At 47.7% G+C, this 21,213-nt stretch overlaps 2 protein-coding genes across 7 annotated transcripts in view; one reads left to right on the top strand and one right to left on the bottom strand.

Moving 5' to 3' along the window:
• The window catches only part of aspdh (aspartate dehydrogenase domain containing), a 106,663-nt gene that overhangs the window by 15,472 nt on the left and 69,978 nt on the right, over positions 1-21,213 (top strand). For 3 of the 4 annotated variants that reach the window (XM_078239686.1, XM_078239687.1, XM_078239688.1), the window contains exon 7: positions 2,167-2,324. In XM_078239686.1, coding sequence (XP_078095812.1) covers positions 2,167-2,324 — 158 coding nt within the window. Of the gene's footprint in view, positions 1-2,166; positions 2,325-5,231; positions 5,363-21,213 lie in introns of those variants that run through there. The other variant, XM_078239689.1, reaches the window with a different exon arrangement.
• Positions 7,792-21,213, bottom strand: part of LOC144510198 (AT-rich interactive domain-containing protein 5B-like) — a 29,856-nt gene continuing 16,434 nt past the window's right edge. For 2 of the 3 annotated variants that reach the window (XM_078239679.1, XM_078239680.1), the window contains exons 5-7: positions 15,951-16,048; positions 13,626-13,812; positions 7,798-11,051 (exon numbers count right to left, since the gene is read on the bottom strand). In XM_078239679.1, the coding sequence (XP_078095805.1) occupies positions 9,279-11,051; positions 13,626-13,812; positions 15,951-16,048 (2,058 nt within the window). In that variant the 3' untranslated portion in view covers positions 7,798-9,278. Of the gene's footprint in view, positions 11,052-13,625; positions 13,813-15,950; positions 16,049-21,213 lie in introns of all 3 variants that reach the window. The other variant, XM_078239678.1, reaches the window with a different exon arrangement.

Consider the following 21,213-nt stretch of genomic DNA (forward strand, 5'->3'; position numbering starts at 1 on the left):
TCCATATCTTTTATCATCATGTGTACACCTCAATTTGATCTCAATCTCCTCAATCTCAACCTCAATCTCCCCTCATTCTTCTCAATTCCAGAGAGTATCAGCCTAAACTGTTCAACCTCTCTTCATACGACAAACCCCTCATCTCTGGAATCAATCGATCCTTCAATCCCTTATCTTCCTAATCAATTGCTTCAGTTCGACACAATCTGACTGAACAGTGAACCCCGATCCTTACTAGAACCAGAGGGCACAACCTCAGGCTAAAGGGACGGTCCTTTAAAACAGAGAGTGGTGAATCTGTGGAACTCTTTGCTGCAGAAGGCTGTGGAGGCCAGGTCATTGAGTGTCTTTAAGACAGAGATAGATAGGTTCTTGATGAATAAGGGGATCGGAGTTATGGGGAAAAGGCAGGAGAATGGGGGTGAGAAAAATATCAGCCATGATTGAATGGCGGAGCAGACTCGATGGGCCTATGTCTGCTCCTATGGTCTTATGGTCTTCCGCTGAAGACAGTGCAAGAAATTCATGAACTATCAAAGATTCATCTTTCCATCAGCCTCAGCAACTGTCCTTTCCAATGTGAGCCCCTCGCGTCCATTCTGTAGACTGATGTCCTTGTCTGGTCAGCGTGTAGACTTGGCCATCAGAAAGTTAACACAAAACAGCAGCAACACACAGTGCCTTTAACATGGGAAATGTCCCAAGGTGCTACACAGTGTTAGCAGCCAACCTTGTCACTGAGACACACGAGCGGATATTGGAAGAAGGATTCAAACACTGGATCGGAGATTGTTGAGGAGAGTAGAAAGGTGCAGAGGTTTCGGGAGGGAATTCCAGGATTTGGAATTCAGCAGGCAGTGAAAGGAAGAGTGCAGTGAAGGGAATCCGAGATTTTCCCAAGTCCGGAATTGGAGATTAGGAGGCTTGCGGGGCAGGGTGGAAATCAGGAGAAGCGAGACTTCTCATCAGGGGAAGAAGTTACATTTTGAGACAGGAGCAGGAACCAATATCATTCAGTGGTTACAATGCGTAACACATGAAAAGGACGTGTGTCAGAATATTAGCAGCAGAGCTCTCAATAAGAACACCATTGTGGAGGGTCAAAGATAGGATACAGACCAGGAATCATCAAATCTGCTGCTAACAGCGTGGGTGATCACTTTGGCAGCCTATTAATTGAAGCAGTAGCAGTGGACACTCACTCTCCTTTATCCCTGTAAAGATTAAAGATGAATTCAAGGCAACAAAATCATCTAAAAATAAAATCTGAAATCATAGAATCCCTACAGTGCAGAAGGAGGCCATTCTGCCCATCGAGTCTGCACCCACTCTCTGACAGAGCATCTTACCCAGGCCCTCTCCCCCACCCTATCCTCATAACCCCACACATGCCCAATCTATCTAACCTTGTGGACGACATGGTGACACGGTGGTTAGCACTGCTGCCTCACAGTGTCAGGGTCCCATGTTCAATTCCCGGCTTGGGTCACTGTCTGTGTGGAGTTTGCACATTCTCCCCGTGTCTGCGTGGGTTTCCTACGGGTGCTCCGGTTTCCTCCCACACTCCAAAACTATGCAGTTTAGGGGGATCGGCCATTCTAAATTGCCCCTTAGTGAACTGGGATGCATAGATTACAGGGATTAGTGGGCTAAATACGTGGGGATAGAGCCTGGGTGGGACTGTTGTTGGTACAGACTTGATGGGCCGAATGGCCTCCTTCTGCACAGTAGGGATTCTATGATTCTACGAACCTATACTTCTTGGAACACTAAGGGTGAATTTAGCATGGCCAATCTACCTAACCCACACATCGTTGGAGTGTGGGAGGAAACCGGAGCACCCGGGAGAAACCCACGCAGGCACAGGGAGAACGTGCAGACTCCACACAGACAGTGTGGAGCCGGGAATCAAACCCGGGTCCCTGCTGCTGTGAGGCAGCAGTGCTAACCACTGTGCCACCGTGTTACCAATGGTCACTGTGCCGTCTATATTGGGTCAGGTGTCCCACATGCTTGGCAGCATGGGTTCTTCACCCAGCGACCCTTTATCGGAGTGACCTCCTGCCATGGTGCAGTGAGGCTGAAACTGGAGCCTATACTGGAGGGATTTTCAAATCTCTCTGAATTGAACCTTCTGATAATTTGAGCTTTCTCCTGCCCCTGCAGTCTATTGAATTTTCACATTGTGGATATCGAAGTAACTGGTCCAGTGAACAAGTCTTCAGGCCATGAATTCAGAGTGAAGACCAGCCGGAAGAATCCCGCTCCCCGGGGGGAAGTGACAGGCATGGCAACCTATTCTTCATTCTGGAGCAGCGTGCTCAGTAAGTACAGGATTGCACCTCACTCTCAACACTTTGACTCATGACAGGATAAACCTTTCCATCCGTTTTTCATTAGCCTGTACAAGATCTGATCTTATAACAAAGAAATACGGCGGAAGTTGCATTTATATGTGTGAGGAGAGATTGACCAGGTTAGGATTGTTTTCACTGGAGTTCAGACGAATGAGGGGGAATCTCATAGAGATTATAAAATTCTAACAGGACTGGACAGGGTAGATGCAGGGAGGATGTACCCGACGGTGAGGGAGTCCAGAACCAGGGGTCACAGTCTGAGGATTCAGGGTAGACCATTTAGGACAGAGGTGAGGAGAAGTGTGGAACAGACAATGAGCTCTTTGATGTGTGATGGGCGTTTTATATGAGCTACTGGGATTTAGTGAGCATCTTCAGTGAGTTAAGGTCTGGAATGTGTTCCCTGAATCAGATTCAGGTGGATTCTCAGAAAGACAATTGGACTCCTGGTTGAAGCAAACTGATTGACAGAACTGTGGGTAAAGAACTGGAACAAAATTTAACAGCTGTCTCATTGAGACAACACAAACACGACTGGCCAAACAGCCTTGTTCAGTCAGGTAAGATTTTACAATTCTACAAGACACTTCCACAGGAGGAAACTGATTCAACACAAAACCACGTAAAGAGATGTTAGACCTGGCATCTAAAAGATTGTAACATAGAAACTAGAAGCAGGAGGCCATTCGGCCCTTCAAGCCTGCTCTGTCATTCATTTTGATCGTGGCTGATCATCAAATTCAATATCCTGATTCCCCCCTTCCCCCCATATCTCTTGATCCCTTTAGCCCCAAGAGCTATATCTAATTTCTTCTTGAAATCAGACAATGTTTTGGCCTCGACTACTTTCTGTGGGAGTGATTTCCACACATTCACCGGCCTCTGGGTGAAGAAATTTCTCCTCACCTCAGTTCTAAAAGGTTTACCCCTTATCCTCAAACTGTGACCCCTAGTTCTGGACTGCCCCACCATTGGGAACATTCTTTCTGAATCTACCCTGTGTAACGCAGATACAGTTTCATTCAGGGAAAGCTTTCGGTTCAGCTAAGCTGCTTGTCCACAGTGTAGATCCGTGATACATTTCTTGGTGCGTGTTATCTGCTGAGTTGGAACCCGTTCAGCTTCCAACGTCCCACTATCCATCTCCATGTCAGTGACCTGTTCCACCAGCTCCTCTAGCGCTCTGTCTTCTCCTCATAGAATCCTACAGTGCAGAAAGAGGCCATTCGGCCCATCGGGTCTGCACCAACCACAATCCCACCCAGGCCCCATCCACATATCCCCACATATTTACCCATTAACCCCTCTAACCTATGCATGCGGGACACTAAGGGGCAATTTAGCATGGCCAATCAACCTAGCCTGCACATCTTTGGACTGTGGGAGGAAACCGGAGCACCTGGAGGAAACCCACGCAGACACGGGGAGAATGTGCAAACTCCACACAGACAGCGACCCGAGCCGGGATTCGAACCCAGGTCCCTGGAGCTGTGAAGCAGCAGTGCTAACCACTGTGCTACCGTGCCGCCCCTGTTATTGTCCCGAATAGCAAAGGGAATTCTGGAATAATATTCCAAAGGGACGCCAGCAGACTGAGGAGATGGATTTTAATGAGTGCAGAATAATTAGGAGCAAGGTCAGACTCCAACCCGGTATCCTCAGGCTGGCCGCGTGTGATCATTCATTGTTTAAACAGTCTCTGCTGCCCTCTGCTGTAAGAAGTCTCACAACACCAGGTTAAAGTCCAACAGGTTTATTTGGTAGCCAAAGCCACTAGCTTTCGGAGCGCTCGCTGCTCCTTCGTCAGGTAAGTGGGAGTTCTGTTCACAAACAGGGCATATAAAGACACAAACTCAATTTACAAAATAATGGTTGGAATTAGAGTCTTCACTCGCCCTCTGCTGGAACAGACGGGACTCAAGTTTTTTATGCCAGGTTTTTGACAATTACGTGAGAGGTGATCACATATTTAACTGTGCACAGAATAATATCGACGGATTGATGGAGAAAGCAGCAATCTCAGAATCGAATCGTGCAAGCCAGCTTTTTGTCCAGACAGGTGCAGAATTGCAGTTTGTACATTTCTGGCTCAGTAAAGCGATGAAACTAAGTTGGGGGAAAGGCTGGGATGCCCACGGTAACATATAGATTCAGAATGTCATAGAGGTTTACAGCATGGAAACAGGCCCTTCGGCCCAACTTGTCCATGCCGCCCTTTTTTTTAAAAACCCCTAAGCTAATCCCAATTTCCCGCGTTTGGCCCATATCCCTCTATACCCATCTTATCCATGTAACTGCCTAAACGCTTTTTAAAAGACAAAATTGTACCCACCTCTACTACTACCTCTGGCAGCTTGTTCCAGACACTCACCACCCTCTGTGTGAAAACATTGCCCCTCTGGACACTTCTGTATCTCTCCCCTCTCACCTTAAACCTATGCCCTCTAGTTTTAGACTCCCCTACCTTTAGGAAAAGATCTTGACTATTTAGCCGATCTATGCCCCTCATTATTTTATAGACCTCTATAAGAAAAAAGTCCCAGTCTAAGTCCCAATGTCTTTCTCCATTCTCAATAAAAGCCTCTGTGAGCTCATTCTCCATCACTGACTGACTGGATGTTTGGATTGAAATGCTTGATGATCAACTGAAGGTGCTACTTGACTTGCTGTAATCAGCTGAGCTTTGCCATGAGGCACTGACTGGAAGCTGCTACCACACATTCATTTCCTAATAGAGTATAAAAGAAATGCTGCACTTATTCAGCTCATTACTGCGGCTCTCATGCTCCCAGGGGACCTATCAGGAATGCAAGTTGCTTTGATCCATTTGTTGAATCGCTAACATTTTCCATCCCCTTGCTGCCTTTCTCCTAGATTGTAAAGGTCACGGAGGAAGACTCTTTCTGTGCTGAGGAGTCCTCCAGTACATGGGTTCTGAAGGAACTGAACCATCGGTCAGGCCCTGGGAAGAATGGCTAAAGAATGAATAAAGTGCCACTGCAAACCATGTCTGATTGCTCTCTCAGATCTGTCACACTGCGGGAGGGTACATTTCTAAAAGTAATTTATTTTATTCGTCACAAGTAAAAACAGAAGAACATAAGAAATAGGAGCAGGAGTAGGCCATCTGGCCCTTCGAGCCTGCCCCGCCATTCAACAAGATCATGGCTGATCTGAAGCGAATCAGTTCCACTTATCCCCTTATCCCCTAATTCCCTAACCGATCAGAAAACTATCTACCCGTGATTTAAACATATTCAACGAGGAAGCCTCCACCACTTCAGTGGGCAGAGAATTCCAGAGATTCACTACCCTCTGAGAGAAGAAGTTCCCCCTCAACTCTGTTCTGAACCGGCCCCCCCTTATTTTGAGGCTGTGCCCTCTAGTTCTGGTTTCCCTTCAAAGTGGAAAGAATCTCTCCACCTCTACCCTATCCAGCCCCTTCATTATCTTATATGTCTCTATAAGATCACCCCTCAGCCTTCTAAACTCCAACGAGTACAGACCCAATCTGTTTAATCTCTCCTCATAAGCTACACCCCTCATCTCCGGTATCAACCTGGTGAACCTTCTCTGCACTCCCTCCAAGGCCAATATATCCTTTCGCAAATAAGGGGACCAAAACTGCACACAGTACTCCAGTTGCGGCCTCACCAGTGCCTTGTACAGTTGCAGCAAGACCTCCCTGCTTTTATATTCTATCCCCCTCGCGATAAAGGCCAACATTCCATTCGCCTTCTTGATCACCTGCTGCACCTGCAGACTGAGTTTTTGCGATTCGTGCACAAGGACCCCCAGGTCCCTCTGCACAGTCGCACGATGTAATTTTTCTCTATTTAAATAATATTCCAATTTACTATTATTTCTTCCAAAGTGGATAACCTCACATTTGCTAACGTTATATTCCATCTGCCAGATCCTCGCCCACTCGCTCAGCCTATCCAAATCTCTCTGCAGACTTTCCGCGTCCTCCATGCAATTCGCTTTCCCACTCACCTTGTAAGTAAGGCTTACATTAACACCGCAATGAAGTTACTGTGAAAATCTAGGCCTTTACTTGGGTCAGTGCTGCACACACGGCTGTGAAACACCAGGAATTGGCCAGGAGATACTGCTACAGTTTGCTGCTTCACAACTGAGTGAGGAGGATAGTGGGTTCCGGGCTTAGGCAGAGCGGTTATTAGAGTTGGGGCTGCAATTCTAGTCCTCCTGGCTCCAAAGGAACATGACTCTTTACCTGTTGCTGATGGTCACAGTTATTCCTGCAGAACATGCTTCAGGTTTCAGCCTGGAACCCCAAACCATTGACATTGTCGACATTTGTGAAACACATTTTTATTCAGGAACCAGGGAAAACTCAAAATGGTCCAAAGTATTTCAGCTTCAAAAATATCCTACATGGAATAGATTGCTGTCAGTCAGAGCTCAGGTTAATGTCCATCGGAATGGTCATCACTAACACAGTAAGAACCCAATCAGAACCATGGAAAGGAGAGAGATACACACCGAGTCAAAAAGTGTCACAGCAGAATTCACCAATCTCAAAGTTTCCATGATTGGACTGTGCTTAAACTGCGCGATGGATAAATGAGGAGTTTGATTGAGAGCATTAGGGCAATAAGTAGATGCATCAATAGATACACAAAGAATAGATCAAATCCAACTGATGCACGGAGCACAATGCAAGCTTTAGAGAGGCGTTACAAAGGTAACATTCTGCTGCTAAACGCACTTGTTCCACATCATTCCGTGCTTGATAAGAGAGACTTTGAAACCACAAAGGACACAACAGTTAGAGGAAGAGGTGAAGAGGGCATGTCAGATTAGTGAGTGTGTGATTATATATCTGACTGAGGGGACCTGACACAGCTGAGCGAGTAAGGGAAAGTGTCAATGATTCAGTTATTATAAAGGGATGGGTCAATGATTAAGTTACTGTAAGGGGATGGATCAATGATTAAGTTACTGTAAGGGGATGGATCATAGCACACGGGGAGGAATGAGGGGACGTTCAAGTGTGCAAAAATAGGATTGTAGTATAAGGGTACCTGGCATAGGAATGGTTAATGAGACCAGGGTCAGTTGGAGACAGGAGAGAGACCTGTTTAGAAGCAAGCATGGAGTTAGCATGGGCTATACCCTGTGTATATCTACACTGCTGTGTACTCTCAACAAACACTTAGGGATGTTCCGACCACGCTCATCCCAAAACCAGAAAATCCCCCCCGAGGTCAACAGACCTTTGCATGGTCCATCCCCCGTCCGCTACGATTCCCGCGACGAGTGGGAGAGGAAAATCCCACCCTTACTGTCCAACCATCCAAGACAAAGAACCGGTGAAGCCGACTGAACACAGACATAGGACAGAAATGAGTGTATACCCTGCAGGTCGCAGCTCCAGATTCAGAGAATCCACAGGAAAAACAGCCATTTTACAAACAGTTTTATTGTCGATGGGCAGACTGGGGTTAAAATGGACAGCCTGCGCCAATTGAGAAACTACAGTACAGATAATCTTTCACCTCAGTCACTCAATACACACAGCACAAGAGAGAGATGTCTTGTACACTTAGAGGACAGAGTTTCCAATGAATTGTTTTACAATCAGAGGAACTCTGTGTTGGTTGAAATTTTCTCCATTCACATGGAGAATTAAATGGGGGCTTCTAAAGTTTACCTCCTGGTGCAGTGGTCTAGGTTGAACAGTCGGTAGTGCCCCCAATGTGAAGGTCAGTCAGGGGCAGTGAGCCACAGGCCCCGACCCCAATGAGGATGTAGCACAGGCCGACGACCACTGTACCTGTCCCACCACAAGGTGTGTCCCATTCCCTTGCCGCTGGACAAGGTACTAACATCCTAGCGCCTGCACTAGTCAAGTGGCAGGGACAACATGATTTGAAGGTAGTAATTAGATGCTGCGAGCCAACGAGAGCTGAGGAAGTTTCATTTCTGTCGTGCTTTTCAGAAAATTCCCAAGCACCTTACGGCCAATGAAATGTAGTCACTGTTCTGATACAGCAAGCTCCCACAAACAACAATGTGATAAATGGCTGGATAATCTATTTAGTGATGTTAGTTAAGGGAATAAATATAACTGAAGTTAAGATATATTTTAATCAGATCTCGCTGAATGGCTGAACTGGCTCAAGGGGTTAAATGGCCTCCTCCTGTTCCTACGTTTCTCACAATCAGTACACTTTGGGATTTCACTCACACACACAGGAAGATCTGTTATTTCACATTTTAATTTTTTTATATCTATAAAATCGCATCAAAAGTCTGTGAAGCGCTACGCAAGATTTGGGAATTGCAATCGCTTGGAATGTCTCAGTCAAAGTCTTCCGTGCTCTGCATCAAAACCTTCACAAGCTTCTTTGATTCTACACTTGTTTACGTTCTATTTGTGGGGCGTATTTACACAGATGCTGCTGAAATTCGTCCAGGAGGCCATTTTCTCGCTAGGTTCTGATCCCTTCCTTTACCCATGAGGGTCAAAGGTCTCAGCCTCCCAAACTATTGGCCAATGAATGTCCCTCAAATACTTCTAGCTGAAAGACAGCAGCATTTTCCTATCTTGACTAAGCTGAAAATGAGAGGCTTCTTCAAATTAGGAACAAGTTCTTGCAAAGTAAAATGATTAGTCCACCATCCAAACATGGCCCATTTTCCAAAACTTGCACAAACTTCTGGGATCCTGCCCAGAGTACAAACCATGCGTGGCCCACGAGCAGGGGTGGAGGGGGGGGGGGGGGTTTAGGGAAGGCTGCAGCTCTGCATTGTTCCATTTCAACCTCTGAACCCATTCCTCGCAAACCCTGCTTCAACTCAACATCCTAAGTCCTTGAGTCTGTTCAAGCGCAGGAATGAGCACCGCTGGGAGGGTGGTGGAGGATAACTGTCATGACACCAGAGCTCAGGTGGCTATAGTTTGTGACCAGCATGGAAAGAGGTGAGGTGTGACGGGTATAGTCTGTGCCGAAGAAGGTTTTCGTAGGGGGTGCCCGCAGCCAAGTGCTTGTACAGATCTAGAGGATGCCCAGGGGAGCTCAGCACCTGCCCCGGAAAGGCTGGGATCATAAAAGAATTTACAGTGAATGAGGGGATGTAGGGTGAACAGAGGGGCGGGCTCTTCATGTGGTTCAAGTGATGACCATAGCTGGCTGGGAAACATGTCCTCGCTCCCTCGTAGAAGGCGGGATCCTGCGGCCTCAGTGCTGTTGGCACCCAGGTAGGAACTTCAGGCAGCGAGGACTTCAGCTCACTGCCCAGTGCCTTACCATCACCAATCCTCTGGTTGTCCTTGGCATCCAGATCCTTGGCAATGAGTAGAGGGGAGACAATGCGAAGTTTCTTCCCATAAGCCGCGTCCAGCTCCTTCTGGCTTCTCTGTGTAGGCTGGGAAAGTTGGCAGTTGGGGAGGCCACTCTTGAGATTTGTTGGTAGCATGGCATTCTTTGCCCGCTTTGCAGGAACCCTCCGGGGGAGGGTGACACTAATGGGTGGAACCCAGCAAGCTTTGGGATGACCTTCAGAGGACAAGGAGGCGTGGCCAGCAAACGAGGTCTTCCTCAGTGATGAGGGGCTACTCTTGGTCTCTGTGACCCAGGACACCTGGGTCTGGGGTGTGTTAGCTGCGCTGGCTCGAGGGAGGCTGAGATCTGTCGGCTGATCGTTAGTTGGGAGCGTCCTCCCATAGTGCCTTGCCAGCTTGTGTGCATCAGTTGGGAGTGCGGTACTGTTCAGGTCTCGGAAGCTTCTCGGATTAGCGCAGCAACCAAAAGGACTCCCTTTGCTGGGGTAATGGAAGAAGGGTTTCACCGGACCGTGCATGTATGGGCTGCAACAAAAATTCCCAAAACACTGATGGGGTAGGGAATGTTCAATTGCCCTTCCTTTGGGACCCCTTTCTTCCTGTGCCTTTTCCCCATCACGTGAGGTGATCCGGTCCAAGGGGTAGAACTGATATTTGGCCGGGTTAATACAGAAGGGCCACTCCAAATGGTCCTGTCTCGGGGGCTGAATGTGATGAATCACAGACGGTCTGTGAATGCTCACCTCTGGAGTGGAGTCAGAGACTGGAGGGGAATGCTGAATCTCAGTGCTCGCCATTGACTTGGTGCCAGCAGGGATTGGAGTGATGCCAGCAGTGGTAAAGCTGAGGGATGCTGCCTCATTGCCTTGGGCAAGGAACTTCTTCTTAGCCAAGGGAGACATTATTTCCTGGTCTCTTTTGGAGCGAAGAATGGACAGACGACTTTTGTCCACCCCATGTGCTGGTAGGTCACCCTTACCGGCCAATGATGCTTGGGATTGGTGCGAACCAGTTCTGTCATCTTTGCAAATGGCAGTGCATCCACCCGTCATCTCCTCTGATAGGCCCATGGCCACATCGGCGGTGACACAGTGTCCATCATGATCCAAGGCATTGTTGCCCATCAATGCCTTGGAGCCTGCTTCTGACGAGGGGTCATTTGCATCCCAGGGCTCTTTGGATATCCCATTCTGTGTGGGCCTCTCGCTGACTATTGTCACTTCTTGCACTGGGGACTTGTTCCCACAGCTATCCTGGACTGGCTGCCCTCCCGAGTCTTCACTCCCAGTTGTAGTGTTTCTTGGCTTTGGGGTGTCTTTGTCCACAGATACCTGTTCCTTCTTATCCATTCCTACATCTTTGGAAAGCACTTGAGGAAGTACCTGTGTGGGAGACACAAGGATCAAGCCTTTTACACAGGGGTAAAGAACAGCTGATAAAACAATGTGAAGTCAAAAGTGCTAAGATAGCGGAGAAGCAACTTTCTTGTACAGTACAAGGAGAAAGTTGATGCTATTTCTACAGAAACTGATGAAGTTAATTTAGCTCACACAGTATTTACAGCCTGGAAACAGGCCAGTCAGCTGGATAGGTCCATGCTGAACTTTACAGAATCATAGAATCCTACAGTGCAGAAGGAGGCCATTCAGCCCACTCCAGTCTGCACCGACCACAATCTCACCCAGGCTCTATCCCCATAACCCCATGCATTTACCCTAACTAGTCCCCCTGAAACTAAGGGACAATTTAGCATGGTCAATCCACCTAAACCCGCACATCCTTACGCTCCACATGAGTTTCCTCCCAAAGTGCTACTTCCCAATTTAATTATCGGAACATTGGGCTGAGCACAAGAGTAGGTCATGTGGCTTTCCAAACCACTCCCCACTCAAATGGATCAGGGCTGATCTGGTGATGGATCTGAATCCACCTCCCTGTCTGCCTCCTTATCTAACACAAATCAAACTCTGCCTTGAATCGATTCAATAATCATCCTCCTCTACTTCCTGATTCACCAACCACCCTCAGGGAAAAACACACTCGCCTCATCTCTGTTTTAAATGGAAGGCCTCTTATTCTTAAACGGTATCCTCGCTTTAGTCTTGCCCACAAGTGAAAACACTTTCAGAATCACAGAATACTACAGTGCAGAAGAGGCCCATCGAGTCTGCACTGATGCACGAAGTGCCCTGACCTGCCCACCTTATCCCACTTGCCAGCACTTGGCCCATAGCCCTGAATGTTATGGCGTGCCAAGTACTCATCCAGGTACTTTGTAAAGGATGTGAGACAAACCGCCTCCATTACCCTCCCGATATCAAATCCCCTCAGGATCTTCTATGTTTCAATAAGGTCATTTCTCATTCTTCTAAACTCCAGTGGATACAGCCCACCCTGTTCAACCTTTCATCACAAGGTAAGCCCTTCAGATCAGAAATGAGCCAAGTGAACCCTCTCTGAACTTCTGTGTTTCAGGTCATTAACCTGAAACATTAACTCTCTTTCTCTTCAGAGACGCTGCTTAACTTGCTGACTTTTTCTCAATATTGTTTTATTCTCATTTTCAGCACCTGCAGTATTTTGCTTCTCCATTGGTTGGGAACTTGCTTACTGGCATGGCCAGAGTAATGAGCCAGATTTTGTTCACGGCCTAATGGTGCAAGAATATGTAATATTTATGTCATACCATTGACTTTCAGCGTAGTGGCTCAAAGTGACAAACATAAAACAGGTTGCTAGATTTTAGATAGACCAGGCTGGCATGGTGGCACAGTGGTTAGCATTGCTGCCTCACAGTGCCAGAGTCCTGGATTCGAATCCCGACTTGGGTCACTGTCTGTGTGGAGTCTGCACATTCTCCCCGTGTCTGCGTGGGTTTCCTCCACACTCCAAAGATGTGGGGGTTAGGTGGACTGGCCATGCTAAATTGCCCTTATGTCAGGAGATTAGCAGGGTAAATACGTGGGGTTATGGGGATAGGTCCTGGTGAGATTGTGGTCGGTGCAGACTCGATGGGCCGAATGGCCTCCTTCTGCACTGTAGGGATTCTATGATGAGGAGAGATGACACAAACTCAGGATGGAATTCCTCAGAGTTTAGGTTAAGGAGAAATTTGATCGATGTTTAAGTTCTTCAGCAGAACAAATGGGGAAGATAGAGAGAAACTGTGTTTGCTGGCTGCAAAACCTAGAACTAAAGAGAAGAGTCCACGAATTACAGGCAGATCTTTAGAAACACTCGAACCCACAGAGAGAGATTTGGAAATCTATCTGACACATGCAGAGATAGTGAGGGTTATGGGGCAATGGTGGGGATATAGAATTACAGGTCAGACAATCTCACCGAATAGCAGATAAGGCTCACAGAGCTTAATAACCTCTGTCTGGTCCTATGTTCCACACCCAATATTACAGAGCTTTACAAGCCGATTGCTCAACCTTGCGCTATCCAGTGTAGCCACAGCATCCTTCTTCTCACATTGTTCCAAATAGAGGAGTGTATTTTTAAATTCATTCATGGGATATGGGCATCGCTGGCTGGCCAGCATTTATTGCCCATCCCTAGTTGCGCTTGAAATGAGTGTCTCGCTCGGCCATTGCAGAGAGCAGTTGAGAGTCAACCACATTGCTGTGGCTCTGGAATCACATGTAGGCCAGACCGGGTAAGGACGGCAGATTTCCTTCCCTAAAGGACATTAGTGAACCAGGTGGGTTTTTCCGGCAATCGACAATGGTTTCATTGTCATCAGTAGATTCTTAATTCCAGATATTTTTACTAGATTCAAATTCCACCATCTGCTGTGGCGGGATTCGAACCCGGGTCCCCAGAACATTTGCTGAGTTTCTAGATTAATCGTCTGACAATAATAACACTCAGCCGCGATCGCCTCCCTGAAAGATAAAGCAGCATTGTCAATGGTACAGGTTGGTGGAGTTCTCAAAACCGCATTCACGTACCTCGTTCGTCTTGCTGCTCTGCTGCAAGCTGTCTTTTGGTCGTTTGCGCTTGCTTCTTTCTTTCTGTTCCACACTGGATCCTTTCCCCTCTTTGTTTTTAATGACGTTATACTGTTTCCGAGGCTTGAAGGCTGGCAGCGGCTTGTCCTCTTCTCCCTTAATGTGACGTTCATACGGTAAAACCAGTCTGCCAGAGAGAAAGAGAGAGAGAGGAGGGTCAGAGCAGATTTCTACCATCACTCCGAAATGGCAGAGGAACTGAATAGTTACTTTGCATCAGTCTTCACGGTGGAAGACACCAGTGGGATGCCAGAGCTCCAGGAGAGTCCAGAGCTCCAGGAGAGTCAGGGGGCACAGGTGAGTGCAGTGGCCATCACTAAGGAGAAGGTTCTGGGGAAACTGAAAGGTCCAGGATAAATCACCTGGACCAGATGGACTACACCCAGGGTTCTAAAAGAGATAGCTGAGGAAATTGTGGAGACATTGGTGGTGATCTTTCAGGAATCACTGGAGGCAGGGAGGGTACCAGAGGACTGGAAAGTAGCGAATGTAACACCGCTATTTAAGAAGGGAGGGAGGCAGCAGATGGGAAATTATAGGCCGGTTAGCCTGACTTCGGTCACTGGCAAGATTTTAGAATCCATTATTAAAGATGAGATCGCGGAGTACTTGGAAATGCATAATAAAATAGGACTGAGTTAGCACGGTTTTGTCAAGGGGAGCTCATGTCTGACAAATCTGTTAGAGTTCTTTGAGGAGGTAACAAGGAAGGGAGGTAAAGGAGAACCAGTGGACATGATTTATTTAGATTTCCAGAAGGCCTTTGTCAAGGTGCCACAGAGGAGACTGTTAAATAAGTTAAGTGCCCATGGTGTTAAGGGTAAGATCCTGGCATGGATAGAGGATTGGCTAACTGGCAGAAGGCAGAGAGTGGGAATAAAGGGGTCTTTTTCAGTATGGCAGCCGGTGACTAGTGGTGTGCCTCAGGGGTCAGTGCTGGGACCACAACTTTTCACAATATACATTAACGATTTGGAGGAAGGAACTGAAGGCACTGCTGCTAAGTTTGCAGATGATACAAAGATATGTAGAGGGACAGGTAGTATTGAGGAAGCAGGGGGGCTGCAGAAGGACTTGGACAGGTTAGGAGAGTGGGCAAAGAAGTGGCAGATGGAATACAATGTGGAAAGGTGTGAGGTTACGCACTTTGGAAGGAGGAATGGAGGCATTGACTATTTTCTAAATGGGGAAATGCTTAGGAAATCAGAAACACAAAGGGACTTGGAAATCCTTGTTCAAGATTCTCTTAAGGTTAACGTGCAGGTTCAGTCGGCAGTTAGGAAGGCAAATGCAATGTTAGCATTTATGTCAAGAGGGCTAGAATACAAGAGCAGGGATGTACTTCTGAGGCTGTATAAGGCTCTGGTCAGACCCCATTTGAGTATTGTGAGCAGTTTTGGGCCCCATATCTAAGGAAGGATGTGCTGGCCTTGGAAAGGGTCCAGAGGAGGTTCACAAGAATGATCCCTGGAATGAAGAGCTTGTCGTATGAGGAACGGTTGAGGACTCTGGGTCTGTACTCGTTGGAGTTTAGAAGGATTAGGGGGGATCTTATTGAAACTTGCAGGATACTGCGAGGCCTGGATAGAGTGGACAGGGAGAGGATGTTTCCACTAGTAGGAAAAACTAGAACCAGAGGGCACAACCTCAGACTAAAGGGACGCTCCTTTAAAACAGAGATGAGGAGGAATTTCTTCAGCCAGAGAGTGGTGAATCTGTGGAACTCTTTGCCGCAGAAGGCTGTGGAGGCCGGGTCATTGAGTGTCTTTAAGACAGAGATGGATAGGTTCTTGATTAATAAGGGGATCAGGGGTTATGGGGAAAAAGGCAGGAGAATGGGGATGAGAAAAATATCAACCATGACTGAATGGCGGAGCAGACTCGATGGGCCGAGTGGCCTATGGTCTTATGTGTCACTCCTTTCCACCTTCTGCTAAGTGGAAAGCAGCTGGATTTAAACAACTGGGCAGTTTTTCTAGTGCCCCGACTCAAATTCCTCTCTCAATTTACTCAAATCTGTACCTGCAATCCAAATAGGTCCCAATTTTGGAGTTTGATTGGCTGGTTGTTGGGAGAGTGGGTCTAGGATCTGAGCACTCAGTTCTGGAATTGTAAAGGTTCGGATTGCTGTGAATCTGATCAGGCTGACAGGAAGGAGGCTTTCTGTAAGTACATTGATAAAGAATAACTGATATACGCTCGAAATCCAAATACTGGGGCTCAGTAATTAAGGTGCCATCTGTTACAAGGGCCAGTGCCACCTACCTCTCGTAATGACGCCGGGTACACGTAGCCGCACTGGTACTCCCGGGGTTTCCGCCCAGCTCATCATAGATGTTCTTCCAGAGGCGGCTGGTCGTGACCTGCAAGGAGGAACCATACAGGTAGAATCATCCCCAGTGATTCAAACAGTCACGGAGTCCAAATACCACTGCTCCAGGTCAGACCTGAATAGTCTCTGTACAGGAAGCATGGATGCTGCTGGAGTGCTGCAAAAAGCCAGCCCCTTGGGGGGAAAGCAACCCACCATTGCTTTTCCAGCCTGTGCCAACACCTGATACAAGTCCCAGCTGTAGTTCATTGGGTAACTCTCTCTTTCTCTTGTATCTGATGTGATTAAATCTCACTCGAGAGAGACTGGAATGTATAATTCAGGCCAATGCTCTCTCTCTCTCTGTCTGTGCCACTGAGGGAGTGAATCATAGAAACCCAAGAGTGCAGAAGAAGGCCATTTGGCCCATCGAGTCTGCACCAACAACTATCCCACCCAGGGCCTATCCCCATAACCCCACGTATTTACCCTGCACGGTGGCAGAATGGTTAGCACTGCTGCCTCACAGCGCCAGGGACCTGGGTTCGATTCCGGCCTCGGGTCGCTGTCTGTGTGGAGTTTGCACGTTCTCCCCGTGTCTGCTTGGGTTTCCTCCAGATGCTCCGGTTTCCTCCCACAGTCCGAAAGATGTGCGGGTTAGGTTGATTGGCCACGCTAAATTGCCCCTTTGTGTCGAGGGATTAGTGGGGTAAATGTACAGCGGTTACGGGGATAGGGCCTGAGTGGGATTGTGGTCGGTGCAGACTCGATGGACCAAATGCCCTCCTTCGGCACTGTAGGGATTCTATGATTCTAATCGCCATGATACTAAGGGGCAATTTAGCATGGCCAATCCACCTAACCCGCACTTTGAAGTGCTGCACTGTTGGAGGATGCAATGTTAAACTGAGGCCCTGCAGGTGAATATAAAAGATTTCACGGCCAGCTTTGAAGAGGAACAGGTCCAGCTAATATTTAACTCGCACCCAAATTCAGCAAAACAGATGATCACATTCCTATAATTCTGCCTGTTAGAACACTTTATCATCCTGTGCAAATGGGCTGCCTTATTTCACCATGACCATTGCGGCTACAATTCAACAGAAAGCATTTTCAAAAGTCTTGAAATCCTAAAATGTACTTTAGAAATGCCCATCATAGAATCCCCACTGTGCAGAAGTAGACGGAGCATCTTATCCAGGCCCACCACCACCCTATCCCCATAATCCCACGCATTTACCCCTGCTAATCCCCCTAACCCCCACATCTTTGGGGCAAACCGGAGCACCCGGAGGAAACCCATGCAGACACGAGGAGAATGTGCAAACTCCACACAGACAGTGACCCAAGCTGGGAATCGAACCCGGGTCCCTGGCGCTGTGAGGCAGCAGTGCCAACCACTGTGCCACCCCCTAACTCAAGTTGCTTTCATAATAACTTGAGTCAGGTGTTGACATTGCCACGCAAACCCCAAGAACCAATGGAAAAATTAAAGTTATGGGCAGATGTCTCTGAATTCATTTCGTCTGAAATGTGGCAGAATGAGGATCACTGGAGACTCCAAGGCCAGAACTTCACACTCTCCCTGCAGCCCCGGCAGTTTCTGAGGCAGTGGAGTGAGGACGGATGGGGGATTATATGGAGGGGATTTCCTCTGAGATCCCGCCCACCCTGGCCTGATAATTTTATGGAGAGGCAGCAAGGCCTCGGACAGGCCACTTAAGGGCCCTTTCGCATCTAGCCTCAATTTTTAGGCCAGCAGACAGATGACAACTCATTGGTGGGGGGGGAGAGAGATGGGTGGTGGTGGGGACCCATAATTGAACAGAGTTTGATCTTAGGCAGGAAGGTGGTGAGGAGTTGGGGGGCCTTCTCCCTGCTGACGGGGGGCATCGTCCCCATAAGGCCCAGTGACCTTCAAACTCCCCCCCGCCACCCCTGACCTATCCCCCGAAACCTTGATTGTCCCCATTGCCACCCCGCCCTAGGGTTCTCAGGACTTTGTTCCAGGCAGCTCTCTGCATTGCCTCTTCCAGCCACCACAGCGCTGTGACTGGAGGGACTATCAGTCAATCAGCTGTCCAAGGTGGACCTTCCTCCTGAGTGAGGGCTGAAGCCCTGCTGCATATGATAGTCAGCGCTGGTTCGAATGTGAAAGGGTATCGATGCTGCCCAAGTGAGCCCAGCCCCCGTCATCCTGAGAATTCAGGCCCAAAATTCACCCAGTTCACCATCTCCCATCCTTGTGGCTGTACCCTCCAACAATAATGCATTCAATCAATCTGTATGTAGCAACCTCGATGTGGAGTTACCGGCGTTGGACTGGGGTAGGCACAGTAAGTAGTCTCACAACACCAGGTTAAAGTCCAACAGGTTTATTTGGTAGCACAAGCTTTCAGAGCGTTGCCCCATCATCAGGTGAGTGATGAAGGGGCAGCACTCCGAAAGCTCGTGCTACCAAATAAACCTGTTCGACTTTAACCTGGTGTTGTGAGACTACTTACTATGTAACAACTAGCCTGCCATTAACTGTTGTACTCAAGACAATCTCCAATCAAACAAATCTTCTCATAATAACAACTTGGCAGAGGGCCAAGAATTATTGTATTTGGTCCAGTCTGTCACAGGTTTTTATATCACTAATCCGCAAGATAAGCAAACAAATTCTTTATCGGAATATTAAAGCAGGAAATTCTTCTGACAATATTAGTGGCAGAAGGTTGACCGCATTGATGCAATGTCTCTGTCTAATGTTTTAGCAGAGGCCTTAACCCATCTATTTTTATCAAGCTTCTGACAATGCGCACTTCCTGTTCCAATGCTGATCTGCACTCACTATTTCTCAGTAACACTTTCATTTCAAGATCTGACTGTTCCAATGGGAGTTCCCCCCACTTGCCTGACGACAGTGGGCTGTCACCATTCAGGGCTCTAGTCAGTTGCTGCTCCTCAGTAAATTCCACACTCCCAACCTGGTGAGCTTCCTTTGCTCCTGGGCATCCCTTCGTTTCAGCTTCCTGAGACCTCTCCATTTTTACAACCAGCTTTTATCAGACCAGCTTCTCCCCCACCTCCTGGTTATCTGGAATGTCGGATTTCACCCTCAACTCCTCATCAAACATTGTGAGCAATGCTTTTTACTGAATATTAGCAACAACCATTTCAAGGCTCCAATGAGGGAGTCAGTCACAAAGTGCAGAGAAGGTCTACACAATTGTATTGAGGGAATTTTTAAAAATTTATTTGTGGGACATGGGCGTCGCTGGCTGGGCAGCATTTATTGCCCATCCCTAGTTGCCCTGGTTCAGAGGGCAGGTGAGAGTCAACCATGTTGCTGTGACTCTGGAGTCACATGTAGGCCAGAACAGGTAAGGACGGCAGATTTCCTTCCCTGAGACACATTAGTGAACCAGATGGGTTTTTTCGGCAATGGTTTCATGGTCATCAGTTGATTCTTAATTCCAGATTTTTTTATTGAATCAAATTCCATCAGCTGCCGTGGCGGGATTTGAACCCGGGTCCCCAGAACATTAGCCGAGTTTCTGGATGAATAGTAATACCACTAGGCCATCGCAGAGATGGAAAGAAAAGGATAAAAGGAAAAGCAAGAATTCGGCCCTTTCATATCCCAAAGCACCTCAAAGCCAGTGAAGATTCTCTGAAGCTTAGTCACCGATGAACGGTAAGAAATGGGTTAGCCAATCCATACATAGCAAGATCCCAAAAACAACAGTGGGACCATGCCCCATACAGCATGATGCTGGGTGAGAGATGTGATGCTGGTTTGAAATGATGAGAGGTTCAGACCAGTTGGAGGTAAGAAAGTTGTGCTGCCACATGACGGACAGGAGAACAAAATGGGGACTGGAGCAGGAAATCATTTCACCAAAACTCAGTGGGTGTGTGGAACAGACTGGTGGCACTGGAGGGGAACAAAGAACTTCAATGGCCTTCATGACAGTCGACACCAGATTCTGGTCAACAAACTGGAGCCAGGGTGATCAGCAAAGTACTAAGAGATGACTGTGAATAGGAAGATACAAAAGTCTGAGGTCACGTACCAACCGACTCAAGAACAGCTTCTTCCCTGCTGCTGTCAGACTTTTGAATGGACCTACCTTGCATTAAGTTGATCTTTCTCTACACCCTAGCTACGACTGTAACACTGCATTCTGCACTCTCTCCTTTCCTTCTCTATGAACGGTATGCTTTGTATAGCGTGCAAGAAACAATACTTTTCACTGTATGTAAATACACGTGACAATAATAAATCAAATCAAAAGAAGTGGGTATACGGGGATCTATCCACACATCAGTCCCAGTGGGTAAAGGACACTCACACAGCTTCTGCTCTCTCACATCAGAAAGACAGAGAGAGCGAGAGCCAGATCGCCATACAGAGAGCAAGTCACAGCCCGGTGGTGTGCTCCCAACTGTCCCAAACTGCTGCAAACAGCAGTTTCTTATTTTAATTCCCAGGCTTTACGCAGATGGTGCAGCTGCTGAAAATCGTGCCTTTGCTGCAAATCTGACAGCGATCAGCTGCCTGGGGAGATAGAACAAGGAGACAGCAGTGACATTGTCCCCAGCTGCCATCGTCCTGCTCACAAGATGCTATAGCTGCAAAATGCCACACAGGAAAGAGAAGCTCAGGCACTCTCTCCACTGGGCTAGGGGGTATCAACCAGACCCTCGCTTCCTGGATACTGAGTGGCTGCCTGTTTAATCCATCCCTTCCCATCCCGTACACAGGCAACCCGAGGCACAAATAGGAACAGAGGTCAAGACGTTGGCAGCCATGCTCTGGAGAACACTTTGAAAGCCACAAGCCCTGCTCCCAAACAAGGGGATCTCCTTCTCTCCAATTCCCACAGAGGCTCACGGACACATGGAAGAAGTTGAATTGAGAACAAACAGGTTCCACATCATTCCCAATCAATTAGTCGGATATTGGCCACCGGCTGCTTGTGCGGCACGGGGAATTCCGAGACTCCGAGGAATACAGAGGAGTACAGAATACTGAGAGGCCTGGATAAATGGACATGGAAAGGATGTTTCCATTAGGGGGAGAGACTGGAACTCGCGGGCACAACCTCAGGCTAAAGGGACGATCCTTTAAAACTGAGATGAGGAGGAATTTCTTCAGCCAGAGAGTGGTGAATCTATGGAACTCTTTGCCGCGGAAGGCTGTGGAGGCCAGGTCATCGAGTGTCTTTA

This window comes from Mustelus asterias, chromosome 22 (genome assembly GCF_964213995.1).
Source record: "Mustelus asterias chromosome 22, sMusAst1.hap1.1, whole genome shotgun sequence".
NCBI classification, from domain to species: domain Eukaryota; kingdom Metazoa; phylum Chordata; class Chondrichthyes; order Carcharhiniformes; family Triakidae; genus Mustelus; species Mustelus asterias.